Source organism: Mirounga angustirostris, unplaced genomic scaffold, assembly GCF_029215605.1.
Source record: "Mirounga angustirostris isolate CCGP_5_RB_7025 unplaced genomic scaffold, mMirAng1.0.hap1 SCAF_2, whole genome shotgun sequence".
Lineage (NCBI taxonomy): Eukaryota > Metazoa > Chordata > Mammalia > Carnivora > Phocidae > Mirounga > Mirounga angustirostris.
In genome coordinates this window covers 87,573,528-87,591,489 of record NW_026991710.1, presented here as the reverse complement: position 1 = coordinate 87,591,489, position 17,962 = coordinate 87,573,528, and the positions used below count along the sequence as shown (strand labels likewise).

Sequence of the window (17,962 nt, the reverse complement as noted above, 5' to 3'; positions counted from 1 at the left end):
ACCTCGTTAAAAAAAAATGATCGGAGAAAGATCTAAGAGCAGACCATGCCGAAGTAAAGAGAAGATGAAGCACAGTCCTCGGCTATTCATGAAGCTTGACATTCAGACAGCGAATAATCAAAATAGACAATAATGGCTTGACATGATTAGAGGGAGAGCCGATCGATAGGAATCCAAGACTTGCCATCATAAATGATAACTCCATGGAAGACAGTATAAATAAAAATATTGTATGTGCTTCTAATTGCAAAGTAGGATTTTTTCCTATAGTGTCATGGTAATATCTTTTGGTCATCATCTCTGTAGGGCATGAAGGAGACCCCTGCCTACGATCATCAGACTGCATCGAAGGGTTTTGCTGCGCTCGCCACTTCTGGACCAAAATCTGCAAACCAGTGCTCCATCAGGGGGAAGTCTGTACCAAACAGCGCAAGAAGGGCTCTCATGGGCTGGAAATTTTCCAGCGGTGTGACTGCGCAAAGGGCCTGTCGTGTAAAGTATGGAAAGATGCCACCTATTCCTCCAAAGCCAGACTCCACGTGTGTCAGAAGATATGATCACCTCTGAGGAAAATCATCACTAGCAGACTGTGAATCTGTGTATTTAATGCATTATAGCATGGTGGAAAATAGGATTTGGATCTCAGAAGAATGGTTAACATAAAGAATGTAATACGAATATAGAGATCACAGAGAGAGAAAAAGGAAAAGAGAACAAGCAGATTAGAAAGAGGTAACAAATGTAGTACAACCGATGCATTCCCGTGATGCAACTTGTTTATGTAAATAATGTACACATTTGTGAAAATGCTATTACTGAAAAAAAAAAGCACACAGTGAAACTTACTGACGAATACCATATGACTTTCCAAGAGTTTAGGTTGTGCTGGAGGATCAGTGTCCTTCAGATTGGTGATTGCCTATAGAAATAACCTAAAAGCCATATTTCTAGTTCAAGGTTATTGTTTAGCAAAATAGTCCCTTGGCATACAATAGGCTTTCACATGAAAAGAGTTGTTAAATAGGAAATGAAAGCATGGAACATAGGTAGTTTGCAACACAGAATCACCTTTTGGTTTGGAACACTACTTCTACGGTTCAATGAAAGGCCTTGGTAGATAAGAAAAAAAGCAGTCAGTATTTTCCAAATAATTTCAAAATAATTGCAAGTCTTTTCATGAACACCTTTAGGAAAAACCAAAGTTGTTTCGCTTTAAACTGTTTAGTTACATTTCTCAAAAATTTATTTTCACCGGTAATTCCCAAGAATGTTTTTGTATAAGACAAAAACAGTCCATTCACATTCTAAAGAAATGGCATTGCACCTTTTCTTGATTGTATGTGATTCCTACCCTGAATATATTTTATTTTCCAAACTATCCCAATTAATTGTGAATAGTACAGAGCAGAATTTCACAGATTTCAAAAATTTTTAAGGTGTCCAAGATACAGAATCAACGCTAATAGATTGTTATTTGTTGAAGCTTTGGCATTTCCCATATTTGGTAGGATTAGATTGGTAAATACATTTATTCTTTACACACGCAGCAGTACATTGAGGAAAAGCTGATAATAGAAACTTGATCTACATTTGTGCTGCACTGAGGGACACAAAGGAAATGGACAAAACTTTGTCAAGTGCCCAGGTTTGGGCAACATGTCGATCATATGTCTGAGGCACAAACTGACTATTCATATTTGAAGCCTGAGGCCGCACAACCTAAATGAAGTTTTCCATGGGATTTGCTATCACAATATTTACTATGCAGTTGAGTTCTGTGTAGGTCACCAGTTGGCCTCAAAATGTTTATTTTATATTTTTCGAGGTCCTAAAATAATATGGGGAGGTCTCATGACATGGACTCCCAAGGCAGGTAGTACAGTAAGGTTCCAGGGTCCTCCCTAAACGTCTAACTTGCCGATGGCACCATCTGAAATTTCTGTACCAATCTCTCTCTGCAACAGCTGTTTTTTTGCCAAAGATATTGTTTCTCTTTTACTGCAGCCATTGAAAGTAAAAAATATAAATGGAATAACTTGTAAAATCTACATATTGCTAACCTATAGAAACCACAGTTTCCAAATTCTTTGAAACCATTTTATTACTTTTTTTTTACTTTACTCAGTTCTAAATATTTATGTCTAGAGCATAAAGCAAAAAAGTTATCTTATAGTTGTTACTTTTGACCTTTTCTCTTATAGACTGCAAGTCACTCCTTAATTTTCTTTTACTTAAACCCCTTCTGCAGTTTCAAATTCAAGTTTTCCCAGCAGAGATTGAATCTGAGCCTGCATGTCTATTAAGAATTTCAGCTTCCCATACCCATTTACAAGGGTGCTGAAGATTTACATTTTTTCCACATGTCTGCTAAAACAAAAATTATAAGCTAATCTATCCAAGAACCAAAGTTTGTGCAAACAGGTTTCTATAAGCTTGGCAACATGAAAATGGAACATTTCAGTCAAACATTTCCTACATAGCAATCACATTTACAATCTGGTTTTTGCATTATTTCCCTTATGTACATCCCAACATTATTATTTGAAGTAATTTATTTACAGGAAATGTTAATGAGATGTATTTTCTTATAGAGATATTTCTTACAGAAAGCTTTGTAGCAGAATATATTTGCAGCTCTTGACTTTGTAATTTAGGGAAAATGTATAATAAGATAAAATATATTAAATTTTTCTCCTTCAAAAATGGAATTCAAATTTCCTTGTGTTTTGCTTATGAGAAAAACTTTCACAGAATCACAGATTCTCAGAGTTCAAATGGATGATCTGATTTGACAGTTGGGGTAGGAATCTTTTGGATGACCTCACTATGAGATGATCCAAGGCAGTTTACTAGTACTAAAGGCAGCTTATTCATGGCAGGGCAGATGTAATTGTTAGAGAGTTATTTTTCATTAAACTAAAATATCCCAGCTTGTGCTTTCTACCCATTTGTTCTTACTCTGTGTTCTGGAACGTCTTGGATCAAGGGTTCTCCACAAACTTCTTCAAAACACTTGAAGTCACCTAGCCTATTTCCTATAATCTTCTACCCCGATTAAAATGTCCCCAAATAGAGATGCCAACATGCTTAGCATACTGGTTCATTCCCTGATGGCACAAAGCAGCTACAAAATATCTTTATCCCTATATGGATATGGACTGAGTTACCTGGCCCTGAGTGAACTCAAAGCCACTTCCTGGGAAAGTCTTTCCTCTGCTTCCTAAACACAGAGATGTCAGGAGGGTTTGTTAAACAGAACTCACCAATTTTGAGACTGGGAGTGGTTGTAGAAGCCCATGTTGTATTAGAGATGTTAATGGGCTAGAAATGTGGAAAATAAACATTCTACGACAGTGGAATGGATTAAGTGTAGCTATGGCCGCGTAATGAAGCTAAAACAGTCCCATAGCTAGAGGTCAGAGTTGAAGATACCTCAAGCATTGCTGAAATAACTCCCACATTATTCTAATTAGTCACTTAAATAGTTATTCTTAAATAGTTATCCACTTCCTCAAATTGAGAGCATTTGTATTTCCTAGCTATAGTGTATTTTTAGACTATAACTGTCATATGGGTGATATTTTTCTTTTCCACTGAGCTCAGGGAGATGCTCTGAAAACTGACAAATTGTCTTGACTTCCCTTTTAGCCAAGAAACACAATGCCTTATCATAGCCCTAGGATTTGAGGGGGGAAACAATCAATTACACTTTTCTCCACCCCCCCAAATTCAGGCCATTTGAGAAAAAAAGAAAGGGAGGCAGATGACAGATTACCCTAGGTTGGTAAAGTTATCGGAGAGTGTGGTGTGTAGCTTAGCGTAGGCCAGAGGATACTAGAAAGAGCCAGGTTCCAGAGCAAGATACTAGAAAGTGGCCCATTCTCAGACAACACCAGACAACATCATTTCTATCTGTGGGAGCTCCTATAAAATTTACTGCATGGATGGGCAGAACAGAGTGATACATTTTCTTCTGGCAATTTGTGCCAAAGAAGGGTGGGGAAGGAACAGAACTATGCATTTCTCCTTCAAGAATCTCATTTGAAATTCTACTGGATAATTCACAGCACATGAAAGGAGTGAATGAGGGATAGCGACAAAGATTATTATACACTCCACGTTCAACTAATGTTAAGAACTAGAAAGGAAGAAACCCCTCCCCCACATCATTCCCCAGATCTTTATATTCTTAACACATTGTACATAGCCATTTGTCTCTGGTGAACATACCACCATAGATCAGCTATCTACTAAAGCAGCACCTGATGAGGTCTTCCCCCCAATGTCAGTCACTCCGTTATGTATACTCTCAGGACCAGGGGTGGAAAGTTTAGATTTTTATCCTCAGAAGATGGCAAGATGGATGAAAATAATTCATTAATTCAATTGACTCCAAGACCACACTATACTCAGGATTGGAAAAATAACTCCTCTTTCTTTTTAGCATCTCAAATTATGTCTATCATATTATCCACCAAAATCTATCAGTGGTTCTGCAGTTAGATTAAATGACACATTGGGTATCTGATAATGTATAAAAAGTACTGCAATCATAAAATTCCAACAACCCAAAGACTTTTGAATATAAATCCTGTTCCATTAAGAAATCCCAAGGAGAAATTAATGCACAAAATTTAAGCCCTATTGCATGTTAAAGTCAAAATAAGTTGAAGTCCAACGAACTTTAAGTCTGTATTTGTTATCTTCCTCTTTAGAATAAGGAGCCCAAAGAAACTGAAATGCAAAATCTTCAAGTTAATGGCTAAAGTTTTCCTTCTTAATCCCGGATGTATTCTGCTCTCTCTTAGCTGGAGGGTTTATTGATGCCTGTGTAGAGTGGGACTCTTTCAGCAGCTACGGCCAGGACAGTATCTCACTGGAATGAGAGACTTAAATTTTTTAAAAGATTATATTTATTTACTTGAGAGAGAGAGAGAGAGAGGGAGCGCTAGCATGAGTGGGGGGAGGGGCAGAGGGAGAAACAGACTCCCTGCTGAGAGCCGAACCCACCTCAGGCTAGATTCCAGGACCCTGAGATCATGACCTAAATCAAGAGCTGACTGACTAAGCCATCCAGGCTCTGCTGAGAGACATAATTTTTAATAATGTCCAATCAATTTTTGGATATATCTGATTAAGTCAAAGACGTCACCACATTTAGAAAATAAGGCAATCTCTAGCTCTTAGGACAGATATACCAGGCAATACCCTGTTAACAAATCTAGGACATGGTGTCATCAAGAACAATAGCAAAGATGCTTGGAATATGAGTGAAAGAAGATAGATGTTTTTGTTTTGTTAAAAATGTCAACTAATAAAAAAAAAAGTCAACTAATCCAAATCAGTTCTGGAACCAAGGACCTATGTACTTAAACTTACTTGGGAAAAACATCCCACCGAGATATTAGATACAGCACTATATAGTTTACCATATGATAAGCTGGGAGGAGAATCCACCTGTGTATTCCATCTACTTTTAGAGAGTGAGTGGTATTTGAGGCATTACTGTCTTCACGTAAAACTGGTCAACTTTAGAAACTCACCATTAGCTATTAGCCTCACTGGGGCTTCTTTTTTACACACCTGGCATATTCAAAGTATCACCAGTGCTTGAGAATATGTTTGGTCTGGTGATGTGGCCTCCATAGTATCTTGTAAGTTGATCTTTTTTAGGGGTGTGCCATAATGGCAGCTTCTATTACTTCATGCATTACTTATTTCCTCATCCCTGCATTTATTCAAGCTGTAGAAGCACATCAACACATTCCTGAAATAAAATTGCTATTGATACTCCTGAAAATTATTTTAGCAAATGGTGCCCCGAGGCCCAGAAGACAGTCCCAACTTACATTCCTTCACTCAACACATACTCACCGAGAATGTCTTCTATGTGCCAGGCAGCTTTGCAGGCACATTCGATAGAAGCAGAAAACCAAACCAAAAAAGTTCATCCTTTCATTGCTTTTACATTCCAGTTATTATTTTTTTTAGGGCAATAGCTGGGAGGCAGAAAATAATTAAATAAAAATTATATAAATACTATAGGAGACAGAGGAGGAGCCCTATGAAGAAAATTGAAGCTGGGTAAAGAAACAGATTCTGTGGGGCTGGGGGCATCTCTTAGAGGAGGCAAATATGAGTAGAAACCTGAGTGAAGTGAGGGGTTGGGAATGGGAATGTCTGGAGAAACAGCCGTAAAGGAAGAAGAACACAGGCAAACATTTGACATTGGGAAAAACCTGAGAAGGAGACTCAGAGAGGATGAGCAAGGGGAGAGAGAGGGAAGATGAGGTTAGAGAAGGAGTTGGGTCAGATTGCGCAGAACCTTATTGACCTTCATAGGTACTTTTATTTTGAAAGAGAGCTGGAGCTGCCGAGAGCTTTGGAGCAGAGGAGTGGCATGAGCTAACAGGTTTTCAAAGGTTTACGCAAGCTACTGTGTAGAGAAGAGATGAGGTCATCCAGGCAAGAAGCACTGGTGGCTTAGGTTTGCAAAGTAAGGCGGAGGTCACGACAGATGGTTGGATTTAAGGTATGTTGGAAGTAGAGCCAACTGGCTGTGCTGTTGGACTGGATGCAGAGTCTCTCTAGCCCAGCCCAGGGATGAAGATCATTGAGAAATTGTTGATAAGAAAAAAAGGTTAAAAAAAACTCTTTCCTGTATTGCACCTTTGTATTTAATATCTAAAGGAAGAATTGCCCTCATATAATGTTGACAGCTCTTTAGGAAGTTGCCCTTTGCAAATTTCTCACCAGCCATCTTGAGAGCTTGAGAATAAATCATATAAAGGAGAGACTGAGTCAACAAGAAGAGAGAACTTGTTGGATGCTCTAAGAAAAGCAGTTGCAGACAAACGGAAGAATGAGAGGGTGGCAGGAAGACATAGAAAAGGGAATAAACAGGGGCCAGAGCACAGAGACAGAGCAGAGAGTTTTAAGCCAGAATGTAGGAAAAAGACATCAAGTGGAATGCTAGAAATCCTAAAAGGTGCTAATAAGAAACTTCAATTTGATACAGATGTCAAACAGTGTCAAGGAAAACTTACGGGAAGAGAATGGTTGACTCACAGCAGTAGGTTTAGAAAATTATTGAAGCAAAGGGTGTAGCCCAGGCAACACTCCCATTGACTTTGGGCCAATGAGTTGCAGTAAAGGGCAATTTGTCAAAGCAAGTCATAGTTCTCTTCGAGTTTTAAGTAATTGTAGAGGGTAGGACCTGGGAATTCTAAAGAAATAACAATATGCAAGTAATTGAAGTACTTTCCTGAGAAATACACTTGCCATCATACCTCTCACACATACGTCATGAATACCACAATGCACAACCTTTTAAAATTTCCTGGGGGTCAACGTTTCTTATAGATGCCATGGACTTGTTTTATTTGCTCCACACCTTCCCACTTCACTGCACCTGCTACACCAGTCATCATTCTGTGTTTAATGGCCAGTCAGCCTCCAGGGGCTAGTAACAGATGGAGAACATCAGATCAGCTAATGCATATAAAATACTCTAAGTCCCACTTAAGCTTTTCAGGCAGACTATGAAATTGAGATCATTTATCCTCCATTTCTTTTCCTACCTTGCCTATCACTCCTTACCACTGTGCTCTTCTCTGTTGCAATGCCCATTTATTCTTTCTCCAATTGTATGCCCTACTTCAAGCTTATTAGAGAACAGGAAAACCAAGCAATGTCTAAGGAAATTTCACAGTAATGTTCAAACTACTTAACACACATCCACATCTTTTAACTTCCCAAGATCCAAATATAGTGATGCTACCTTTTATAATGCCTGAGAGGAATACACAGCAAAACTCATTTTTACACGTATCAAGGGACCTTGAATTCTCTATGGAGAGTATACTCCCCAATACTCCATTTGGCTTCAGTTTGGGACTGTTAAAAATCATTCTTAGCTGTGGAGAAATGTGAGGAGGCTACGCAAAACGTTCCTTAAGATAAAAGCAGTAAATACAACTTAAAAGTTAGGATTTATTTCTTTTTTTTTTAATATATTTTTTTAAGATTTTATTTATTTATTTGAGAGAGAGACTGAGAGAGAGAGAGCATGAGAGGGGGGAGGGTCGGGAGGGTCAGAGGGAGAAGCAGACTCCCTGCCGAGCAGGGAGCCCGATGCGGGACTCCATCCAGGAACTCCAGGATCATGACCTGAGCCGAAGGCAGTCGCTTAACCAACTGAGCCACCCAGGCGCCCCAGGATTTATTTCTTTAGTGGGTGTAAAGTTGCTCAAAAATGGTTTTAGGGCTTCAGAAGAGAATGGGTGTCTATTATTTAACAAGGAAAAACAATCTCAAGAAAAACCTGCTAGTGTTAAGAGTGGGATAGACTGAAGAGGTTGACCATCTGGGAGGACAGGCAGAGGCAATTCGAGAAAATATTCAGGGAACAAGAGAATGTGAACTTTCTTTTTTTTTTTTCTAAAGATTTTATTTATTTATTTGAGAGAGCGAGAATGAGAGAGAATACATGAGAGGGGGGAGGGTCAGAGGGAGAAGCAGGCTCCTCACTGAGCAGGGAGCCCGATGCAGGACTCGATCCCGGGACTCCAGGATCATGACCTGAGCCGAAGGCAGTTGCTTAACCAACTGAGCCACCCAGGCACCCGAAAATGTGAACTTTCTTTGAAAATACTTTTGTTTTGATAGGCTTGAAATAAGTCAAAGGAAGCATTTATTTTATTTTTTATTTTATTTTATTTTATTAATTTAAATTCAATTAGCCAACATATAGTACATCATTAGTTTCAGATGTAGTGTTCAGTAATTCATCAGTTGCATATAACACCCAGTGCTCATCACATCACATGGCCTCCTTAAGCCCATCACCTAGTTACCCCATCTTCCCACTCACCTCCCCTCCAGCAACCCTCGGTTTGTTTCCTATAGTTAAGAGTCTCTCATGGTTTGTCTCCCTCTCTGATTTCTTCCCATTCAGTTTTCCCTCCCTTCCTCTATGACCCTCTGTGCTGTTTCTTATATTCCACATATAAGTGAATCCATATGATAATTGTTTCTCTGATTGACTTATTTCGCTCAGCATAATACCCTCCAGTTCCATCCATGTCGATGTAAATGGTAAGATTTCATCCTTTCTGATGCCTGAGAAGAATTTAAAGAGAAGGATTCATTGGGTGAAAACTGGCTGTTAGGGATGGGAGATTCACAGAAAAGCCAATGACTTAGGGTCTATCCAAACAGAATATTACGCTAGTTCAACATCCCTCTCGTATTCTTCAGGTCATCTACCAAGAACCCAGGTCTTATCTCATCATCCATTGGCAAAGAAGAATGTTCATAGGGACTCTCCCATAGGATATAGACAATAGTAATGATAATAATAAGCACTTTTTACGGTGCCTCGGAATGCCATTAAGTGTGATACTTTATTCCTTACGATATGCTTGTAACTTTTGTCTCTCTTGAATGCTTACTATGGACCAGGTACTGGCTTTCCAGTGCCTCTACTTCATCTCATGTCATTCTTCAGAGCAACCCCTCTATAGCCAAGAGGGCTGGAGTCAGGATTTGAGACCCTGACTCTCCGTGAGGCAGGAGTCTGCACTCTTATTGATTAGCTTATGCTGCTTCCATTGGAAATAAGCACCCCACTTATGATTATGGGAATTCTGTGGCTCGCCTACGGACACAGCACTCATGAGCTTCAGAGCTGAGGCTAGTCTATCTTTCGTAACTATTTCTTCATTCTAAGATTTACTGAGTACTTCCTAAAGCAGTTCCCCTATTTCCCTGAAAACATAGTAGTTAGTGCTGGAATTAGGGCTAACAGTATATCACTCTCTCCTCAGCAGATATTTCTCCTCATTGATTTCTTCCCAGGGGACAAACTTACCTAGTTAGTATTTTGGACAATGCTAACAAGAACAGCTCATATGTATATAACAGTTTACAAATAAATACTGTATCAGAGTGAGGTAAAAAAATACTTTGTGTAATGACCATAATTCGCTGTTTAAAAAAGAAAGGCACAGGGGCGCCTGGGTGGCTCAGTCAGTTAAGCATCCAACTCTTGATTTTGGTTCAGATCATGACCTCAGGGTCATGGGATCTAGCCCTGCATCAGGCTCCGTGCTCAACAGGGAGTCTGGTTGAAGATTCTCTTCTTCTGCCCTCCCCCCATGTATTCTCTCTCTCTCTCTCATAAATAAATAAATCTTTAAAAAAAACCCACAACTTTTAGTTTGTAAGTGGTTTCCATAAAAATGTCCTAAGGTTGGAAAAATCTTTATTGCTTCTTGGATTGATACAATTATTAAGTTGTAATATACTTCAAATCACTTAAAAAAAAAAAAGTACCTGACCAATGATTTTTCTTTGCCCTCTTGTGTCCCAGGAGATTGACTGATATCAACTGCATGAGTAGGCTCCCTAAACCTCCAACTCCTTCCTGGGTTTGGCTAAGGAAGACACTTGAAGAGGATCTGGCCGTGAGAATACAGGGCTCTTGGCTCTTCACCTGGTATGGCATAGTCTGATAGTGGCTGTATTCCTCCACCAAAGGCCATAGGTGGTGATGAGCACCCTTTTTATGACTCTTCTCCAGGTTTCAGGGATGACTCCTTCAGGCATAGAAATGCTAACTCCTATTGATCCTAGCCCTGAGTGCATTAACATCCCATGTTGCATTTCCAGAACACTGCCTACATCATTATAAATTCACCTTCATCAGTCTCTCCCCAGTGACCTGTCTCTGTCTGCCATCTGTTTCCTGCCAGGACCCTGACTGATACCTAGGTATAAATGTTAATCTGCCTTTCCTTTTCACTCTTCTCCTTCACAGTCTTTGAAAGTCAAGATGTAACATCATAAAGATGGCAAATTATCAAGTCCCATCCTTTGTCTGGCTTCCATACATGTTTAGTGTTGTCTACTGAACACTTGAATTGTGTGTGTGATGGCTTGTATTTTAGAAAATCCTAATTTTAGAAAAATTTGTCCTGTTTGCAAACATTGAGAAAATGGAAAGTTCTTACATGAAAATCTGGATTTCTAGATTCTTCTGAAAAACCAAGCCAAACAAAACACCATGAACTATAAGAAAATGCTGGGCCTTCGTTTCTGGCATCAGTGATTGACTAGAGCTAAGAGGGGTTGGAGTTCTCTAACTTCTAATTTTCTTTGGTTCCCACCTCTCTCTGGTGTTTTGAACATCTATTGCTAGATAGATAGATAGATAGATAGATAGATAGATAGATAGATGATAGATGGATAGATAGATAAATAGATATAGATAGATGATAGATAGATAGATGATAGAGATAGAGATAGAGATTTTTTTTATTGCAGTTGGGCTTTTTTCTTGTATATTTAGAAAAAAGAGAAATGTCACATATTCCTCTGCTACAAATACCCAATCTCTCATTACCTCAGAATAACCTCAAAATCCAGCATGATCTGGACTCTGCTTACCTTCTTGACCTGTCTCCTATCTCTCTCTCCCCTCTGTCGCTCCAATTTAGATGGGTTTATTTTCTTTCTGTTCCTTGAACTCACCAAGGTTGTTTCCATCAAAGTCACACTTCCTTCAGTCCTTTTGCCCTAGGATAATTTCCATATACACCCCCCACCTGAAATTGATTTGTAGAGGTCCATCACATGCTATCTCTTCAAAAAGGTCTTCTCTTTAGAATGTGAAGGTCTCCATTTTGAGAGGATCTATCATGTATGCCCACAGCTCTAGTATCTTATTCTTTCTTCTGGATCCTCTACCTATTTTTTTTTTTTAAATCTCCAGCACCACTATCTCTCCCATTCCTCCACCAGCAAATCCATAAATTGTAGCTGCAAGTGAACTAATACCACATAACTTCTCCATGGTCCAGACTGTGAATGTTACTTCAGCCATGGGATTAAGGGGTAGAAGACTTATTGTGCAGTATTAAAACCAGATGGTGTTATTTTAATTAGAGTAATGGGGGTTCTTAATGAGGAAAAGTGCACTAACAAAGCCAGGATATATCATCATGAGCATTTAAAAAATTCGGCAAAGAATTGCAAAATCATTACTTTAGAATATCCCTGAAATTTTTCTGTAGAAATATCTCTGTTTCCATTAAATGTATTTGTGAGCCTTTTCCAAAAATGCCTTTCCTGAGCTTTTATTTTTTTAACTTTTTCAATGAAGAGACAAAACCACAAATATCTTAAAGGGCACATAAACATGCTTCATTTGGGGGTGTGGGTGTGTATGTGTGTGCATTTATGTGTGCCTAAGGTGTGTTCTTCTCAAAAATAAATAAAATAAAAGACAAATCCTCCCTTTGGAACCATTAACCACAAAAGATTCCTACGAGAAAAGTGAAATTTAATTTGGGAGGGATGAATGGAACAATCTGGTCCCATAAGTAGTGCAATATACTTAGCTCCATTCCAATCATTTTAATAACTCACGCCCACTCTTTATCCCTTTCACTTGCCTGTGTTTTAGCACTTCTATGTATATCTCTGGAGACCCCAGCATTCTTTCCATGTTTCTGACACTTGTGCTTATACGTATTGGGGCTGATCCTCTCTCCTCCATTATATTTTAAATTTATTGTGCACCAAGAACTTTATAACTCCCCACTCCACTTAGTAGCCCCACAGCTGAAGTCTTACCTCTTTCATGAACTCTCCCTTAGACACTTCTGACTCCTGGTGATCCTATCCTTCTCCGAAATCATATTGGATTTTTCATTGCATCACATACCACAGCATTTTCTGTAATATGATGTACTGAGCACTTGTTACACGACACTCACTTATCTCTGTACTTTATATGCATTACTAAATTTAATTCTCATAATAACCTATGCATCAGGTACTATTCTTTATGCCAATTCAGTGGACCAGATTAAGATATTTGGACAAGCCATACAACGAGTAAATATTATACCCACCAAGTTTTCTGCATTTAGAACATTCTTTTTAACCATTATGCTTGATCATGTTACACTATCTCCCACATATATAATGCCTATTCATTTATGAATTATGTCCTATACATTAGTTGAGTCTCAGCCAAGTGTCATATTGTATTCAAATAGCCCCTGCAGCGCCCAGGTCTGTCTTACAGGAGGTACTCAATAAATACATCTTAGTGAATTCAGAAGCTGTATTTGTAACTAAGCGGTCCTCATGAGAGTCTCTATGTCAGTTCACCTATCTGCATGTAGCCAAGTTTTTAAAATCTATGAGAGCATCAGAACATTTGTGGGTTTTTTTAAGATTTTATTTATTTATTTATTTGAGAGAGAGAGAGACAGAGAGCACAAGCAGGGAGGAGAGGGAGAAGCAGGCTTCCTGCCGAGAAGGAAGCCCGATGCGGGACTGGATCCCAGGACCCTGGGATCATGACCTGAGCTGAAGGCAGACGCTTAACTGACTGAGCCACCCAGACACCCAATCATCAGAATAATTTGAAGGAAATGGATGTATGCTATGTAATTAAGGTTATCATTTTTGGGATCTAAGGAAGAAAGGTAAGCCTGCAAAACCTCCCATGCACCAACATGACCAGAAACAATATTCTTTTCTGCTGTTGACTGAGTTCGAGTATAACTAGAAATAATTCATCTTAATTTATGCTTTGGAGGGAAACAGAGATGACAAGAGACAGAGGAGAAAAAGGAACCACTATTCATTAAACTTCTCTTTATCTTATTACCCAAATTTACCTTAAAACTGTATTGTAAAACAATTTAAGGAAGTCAGTCACGGGAAACCACTGTAACTGGGTTTCTTTCTCTGTCCTTTTGCAGGACTCTTTTAGAGCCTTAGAACCCCACAGTATCAACAGACAGACTTCAGGGTGTTCAAAATGTTATGAAATTCTTTGTAAAATGCTGTGTGTGTCTGTTGTTATGTGTGGTTGAGAGGGCTCATAGTGTTTATCAGTTCCTCAAAGGAGCTTTGAACAGTAAGATCTACTGCTCTCCTGACGACTATAATATATCCTCCATAATCTGAAAGTTGTTCATTTGTCCATAATCAAGAAGACTAAATAATATCAAACTTCTGTGAAAGGAATTTTTCAGGTTTTGATACACGGAAAAGGAAAACAAAGAATACTGTTCATATTTTGGAACGGCAGTTCTCAGGACACTTTCATACTCTGAAAAATGATGGCGGGCCCTCCAAGTGCTTTTGTTTATGTGGGCTGTATCTATTAATACTTACCACGTTAGGAAGTAAAACAAAATTTTTTTAAGCATATGCAAGCACACATTCCATCAACCTTCAGAGCTTTCGCGCCGTCTGGGTCACGGTCATGCAGCCTCTGGAAAACTCTACCGTGTGATCATGAGAGAATGAAATTGAAAAAGCAAATGATGTTTTTGTCTTATTACGAAAATAGTTTCACTTTGCAGCTCCCTGAAGGGTCTAAAGGATCCTCAAGTATGTTCAGACAACATTGTGAGAACTACTGCTTTCGAGAAACTAAAATCTTGTAACTGGTACCATTTTCCCATTTCATTTCGGCTTTTTGGAAAAATGAGATCCAAATATAAGATTCAGCTCCTGGAAACAAGGGAACTTTTATGAAAGCATTACTGCTATCCTCACTCTAACTTCATCCCTTATTTCCTCTTTGCCTTACTTTTATCAGACATTTATTTCATCCTACTACACTGTGTACATATTCACAAATGCCCTCAAGTCCTTTTGGAACAGGACAGTATTTAAAGAAACAAGTACACACAGAAAAGCACTAAGTCACTGTAAAAGGCTGAGATGGGGACAATAGTTTTTTAAAGTGACTTGTTCTGAAATTACTAAGTTCAGTGTGATGGCAGTATTAGAAAACCTGCAACTTTTACCAAGTTAAAAAAAATTGTGTAATGGAATAATTTTAAAGCTAGAAGGGGTTTTGATGTTTTAGCCAAATCTCACCTTTTTACAGGGGAGGAAAGTGAAGTAATGTTTTTGCTTCCGTCTCCCTAACTTAAATATCGATTTGAAAAAAGTTCTTTAATTCTTGAATATAGAAATTACCTTGCTAGAAATGCAAAGGAGCATGTTTTTATTGTTCACTGTGATAAATATTTGATAATTCTCTTACACAAACAGATGGTGATGCCATTCATCTCATGTGTGTTTGACATCTAATGGCTAATGTTCAATATGGCTGAGGAATGGGGTTCCTGAGTGGGGGCGGGCACAACAGAAGCAACTAGGATCCATGTCTGTGTGTTGTTCATCATTGACAACAAAATACCATATCTTTCGCGTGCAACTGGTGGCTCTCTCTTCCTGCCAGTAGCACATTGTTAAAGATAAATGTTTGAGAACAGGAGATTTCTCCCATGAAACCATAAATCTGTGTTTGTGGTATTGTCTAATCTCTGTTGTGGGAACGGATCTGACATCGCCATCTGAAAATTATGACTTCTTTCAACTCAAAAACCAGGATGCAGATGACGATGAAGAAAAATTTCCTCTCTATCCAGGCAAATGTCACAATTGTGTATAATTCTGTTACCCATGTTGAGAGGCAAATGGACTTAGGGTTTACTATCCTTTAATTAGATTTATCTTCCAGGAGATGTTATGGTTTATGTACTCACTAAAGCAACTGAACTGAGCCCTTACTTCCTCTCTAGCTAATCCTGGGCTGGAGAATGCAAATGTCATCACTGTAATATTACAAGTCATGGAAACAACCCAGAAAAGAGGATTTTCATCCAAGGGTTCAAATCAAGTCCATATTTCCAGGTTCCTAATCACTTCCCCGTGTTCTTTCATCAAACATTTCCAATGTGCATCACACCTTGCTGGAAATATCCTTTAAATTCCACTTGTCAGAGTGATATGATGCAAAAGTTGTGCTTTATGGAAGGAAAACAACCTGCCACCTACTTATCCGCACACCCTTCCTTCAATCCTTGACAACATCCTCCAAGAAAATAGTATTGCTTTAGTTAGCCTCCCTTCTTTTTTTTTTTTTTTTTTTTTTTTAACATCTGAGCATATGTTGGAAGCAATGACATCATGTACTAACCTTCCTCTCCCAAAGAGCACACAACCCCTTTCAGGCCAGATGCTTGGAGCGAACATTAAACATACATCCTACCACTTCCCCAAGCATGGGTAACCATCTACACATCATCAGAGAGAAGCTCACAAGAAGGTTACTCCATGTAACATCTGATGGTGTGGGTAGGAAAAGAAGCCAGAAGCCCCAGCTCCCTGTGAAGCATTCCACTTAGAAAACACCAGGACTGTTTCTTCAGGTAAGAAAGCACACTCTGGGAACAGGCCAAAGACTTGGCTAAGGCAAGGATGGGTCAGGACTCCCCCAGCCCCGAGTGAGTACCCTTCCAGATACCATCACAGTGGTTCTTAGGCGGGTGGGTGTGATCCTTGCTGAGCAACTATTTCTATTGGCACAGAGACGATTCTGATCTATGTTAGATAGTAATATGGAGGCAATTTTCTTATTTCAAAAAAGAGAGGTCAAAGACTGGAGGAGACGTGCCGCACTGTCTGGAAAATCTCAAACAACTTCCTTGATCTGTAAGACAAATCTAAACAAGGAAACAAAAAATCCATTGTGTACCTCTATAAACATCAGGCAAAAAAATATATATATTCACTTTTCTTTCCATGAATTAACACAGTTTTGTTGCTGTGGGTTGACTTAGGTATTTTGGGCAGCTACTTTAGGTGGTACTGTTAAAAACGGGGTATTTTGAATTTATTCAGACCTTAAATCTGAAAGCATTAGTACACTTTCCCCCATTATGTCTTCTCTATGCCGTTCAATTCACCAGCAGAGGTGAGCTCAGCATCATTAGGGGGCGGAAAAGATTCAGTTAAACTTATGTTCAGGAAAACAGAAGTTGTTTTCTAACTGTATTTCCAACACAAAATAGGTTCTCAGTAACTGCTTATTGACTATAATAAAGAAAATTGCTGTCAAAACCCTTGCCTGTGAAGATGCTCATTTTCTACGCTGGATTTTTGGAGGGGGGATACATTTTTAGGGAGAAGGGGGTAGTTTATGGGATACTGCAGAATAATTTGACAATATTTTGCAGCAGAAATATTTTGAGATATATCATTACTCATGCAGGTATAGGTGATTTATATTGAATCTAATATGTCCTTGAACTTGATTTTACTTTCTCACCCTGAATAATTATTCTCCATTGGCATTACTCTAATTAGCCAAGGCAACAAATCTACAGTGTCTATTTAAGTTTTAATTTTTCAGAAAGACAAGACCCACAGGAGGAGTCAGAAATTTTTACTTATATACATGCAGCATGAGAGTCAGATTTTAAAGTTACTTTTTATTTTTATTTGTAAAGTTTTCCTATAAACTAACCCCTCTTAAATAGGTTTAAAATTTTTCAACTTAAATGATCACATCCATATAGAGCTAAACAGACATTTGTCAACCAGTCCTGTAGTATACAGTGATATACAAATGTGCATTAAGAAGTGATAAATGCAAGTTAATTACTAGAACGATGGGAAGGGGTCAGAGGGAGAGAAAAAAATCAAAGTAATTTTTAAGTTAGTAACCTTTCACCTGACTCCCACTGGTTGGAATCCAATATTGACCAGAGGGACAGGAATTCATTCTGATGATGTGATGGTAAAAAGTTGTGAGTTCAATGAGTCTGGTGGTCTTGGCACTATTCCCAGAGAACTAGAGTTCCCAGTACGTAACTGAAGGACCTTTGGTCCAACTGGCAGTCTTTGTTGTGTCAAAAAATACTCAGGGCTATTGGGACACATCTTTTCCTTCCTACCGACAGGCTTCATCTCTGAATGAGTGGAAGGAACTCTGGTGGTCACCTCTGGAGAAGTAGTGGCCAGGACCCTATTCTCAGTCTGACCTGTGATTCCAGGGGACTCGGGTTTTGAAAGAGTACTTCCCAAAACCTAATGCTGTCTTTGGGGAACATAAAGAAACATAAAATTTATCACTTGGAAA

General features: G+C 38.8%; 1 protein-coding gene across 1 annotated transcript in view; it reads left to right on the top strand.

Annotated features, from left to right (window-relative positions):
- The window catches only part of DKK2 (dickkopf WNT signaling pathway inhibitor 2), a 98,415-nt gene extending 95,712 nt beyond the window's left edge, over nucleotides 1-2,703 (top strand). The window contains exon 4 of the mRNA XM_045880626.3: nucleotides 307-2,703. Coding sequence (XP_045736582.1) covers nucleotides 307-557 — 251 coding nt within the window. The 3' untranslated portion in view covers nucleotides 558-2,703. The remainder of the gene's footprint in view (nucleotides 1-306) is intronic.
- The last annotated feature ends 15,259 nt before the right edge of the window (nucleotides 2,704-17,962 follow it).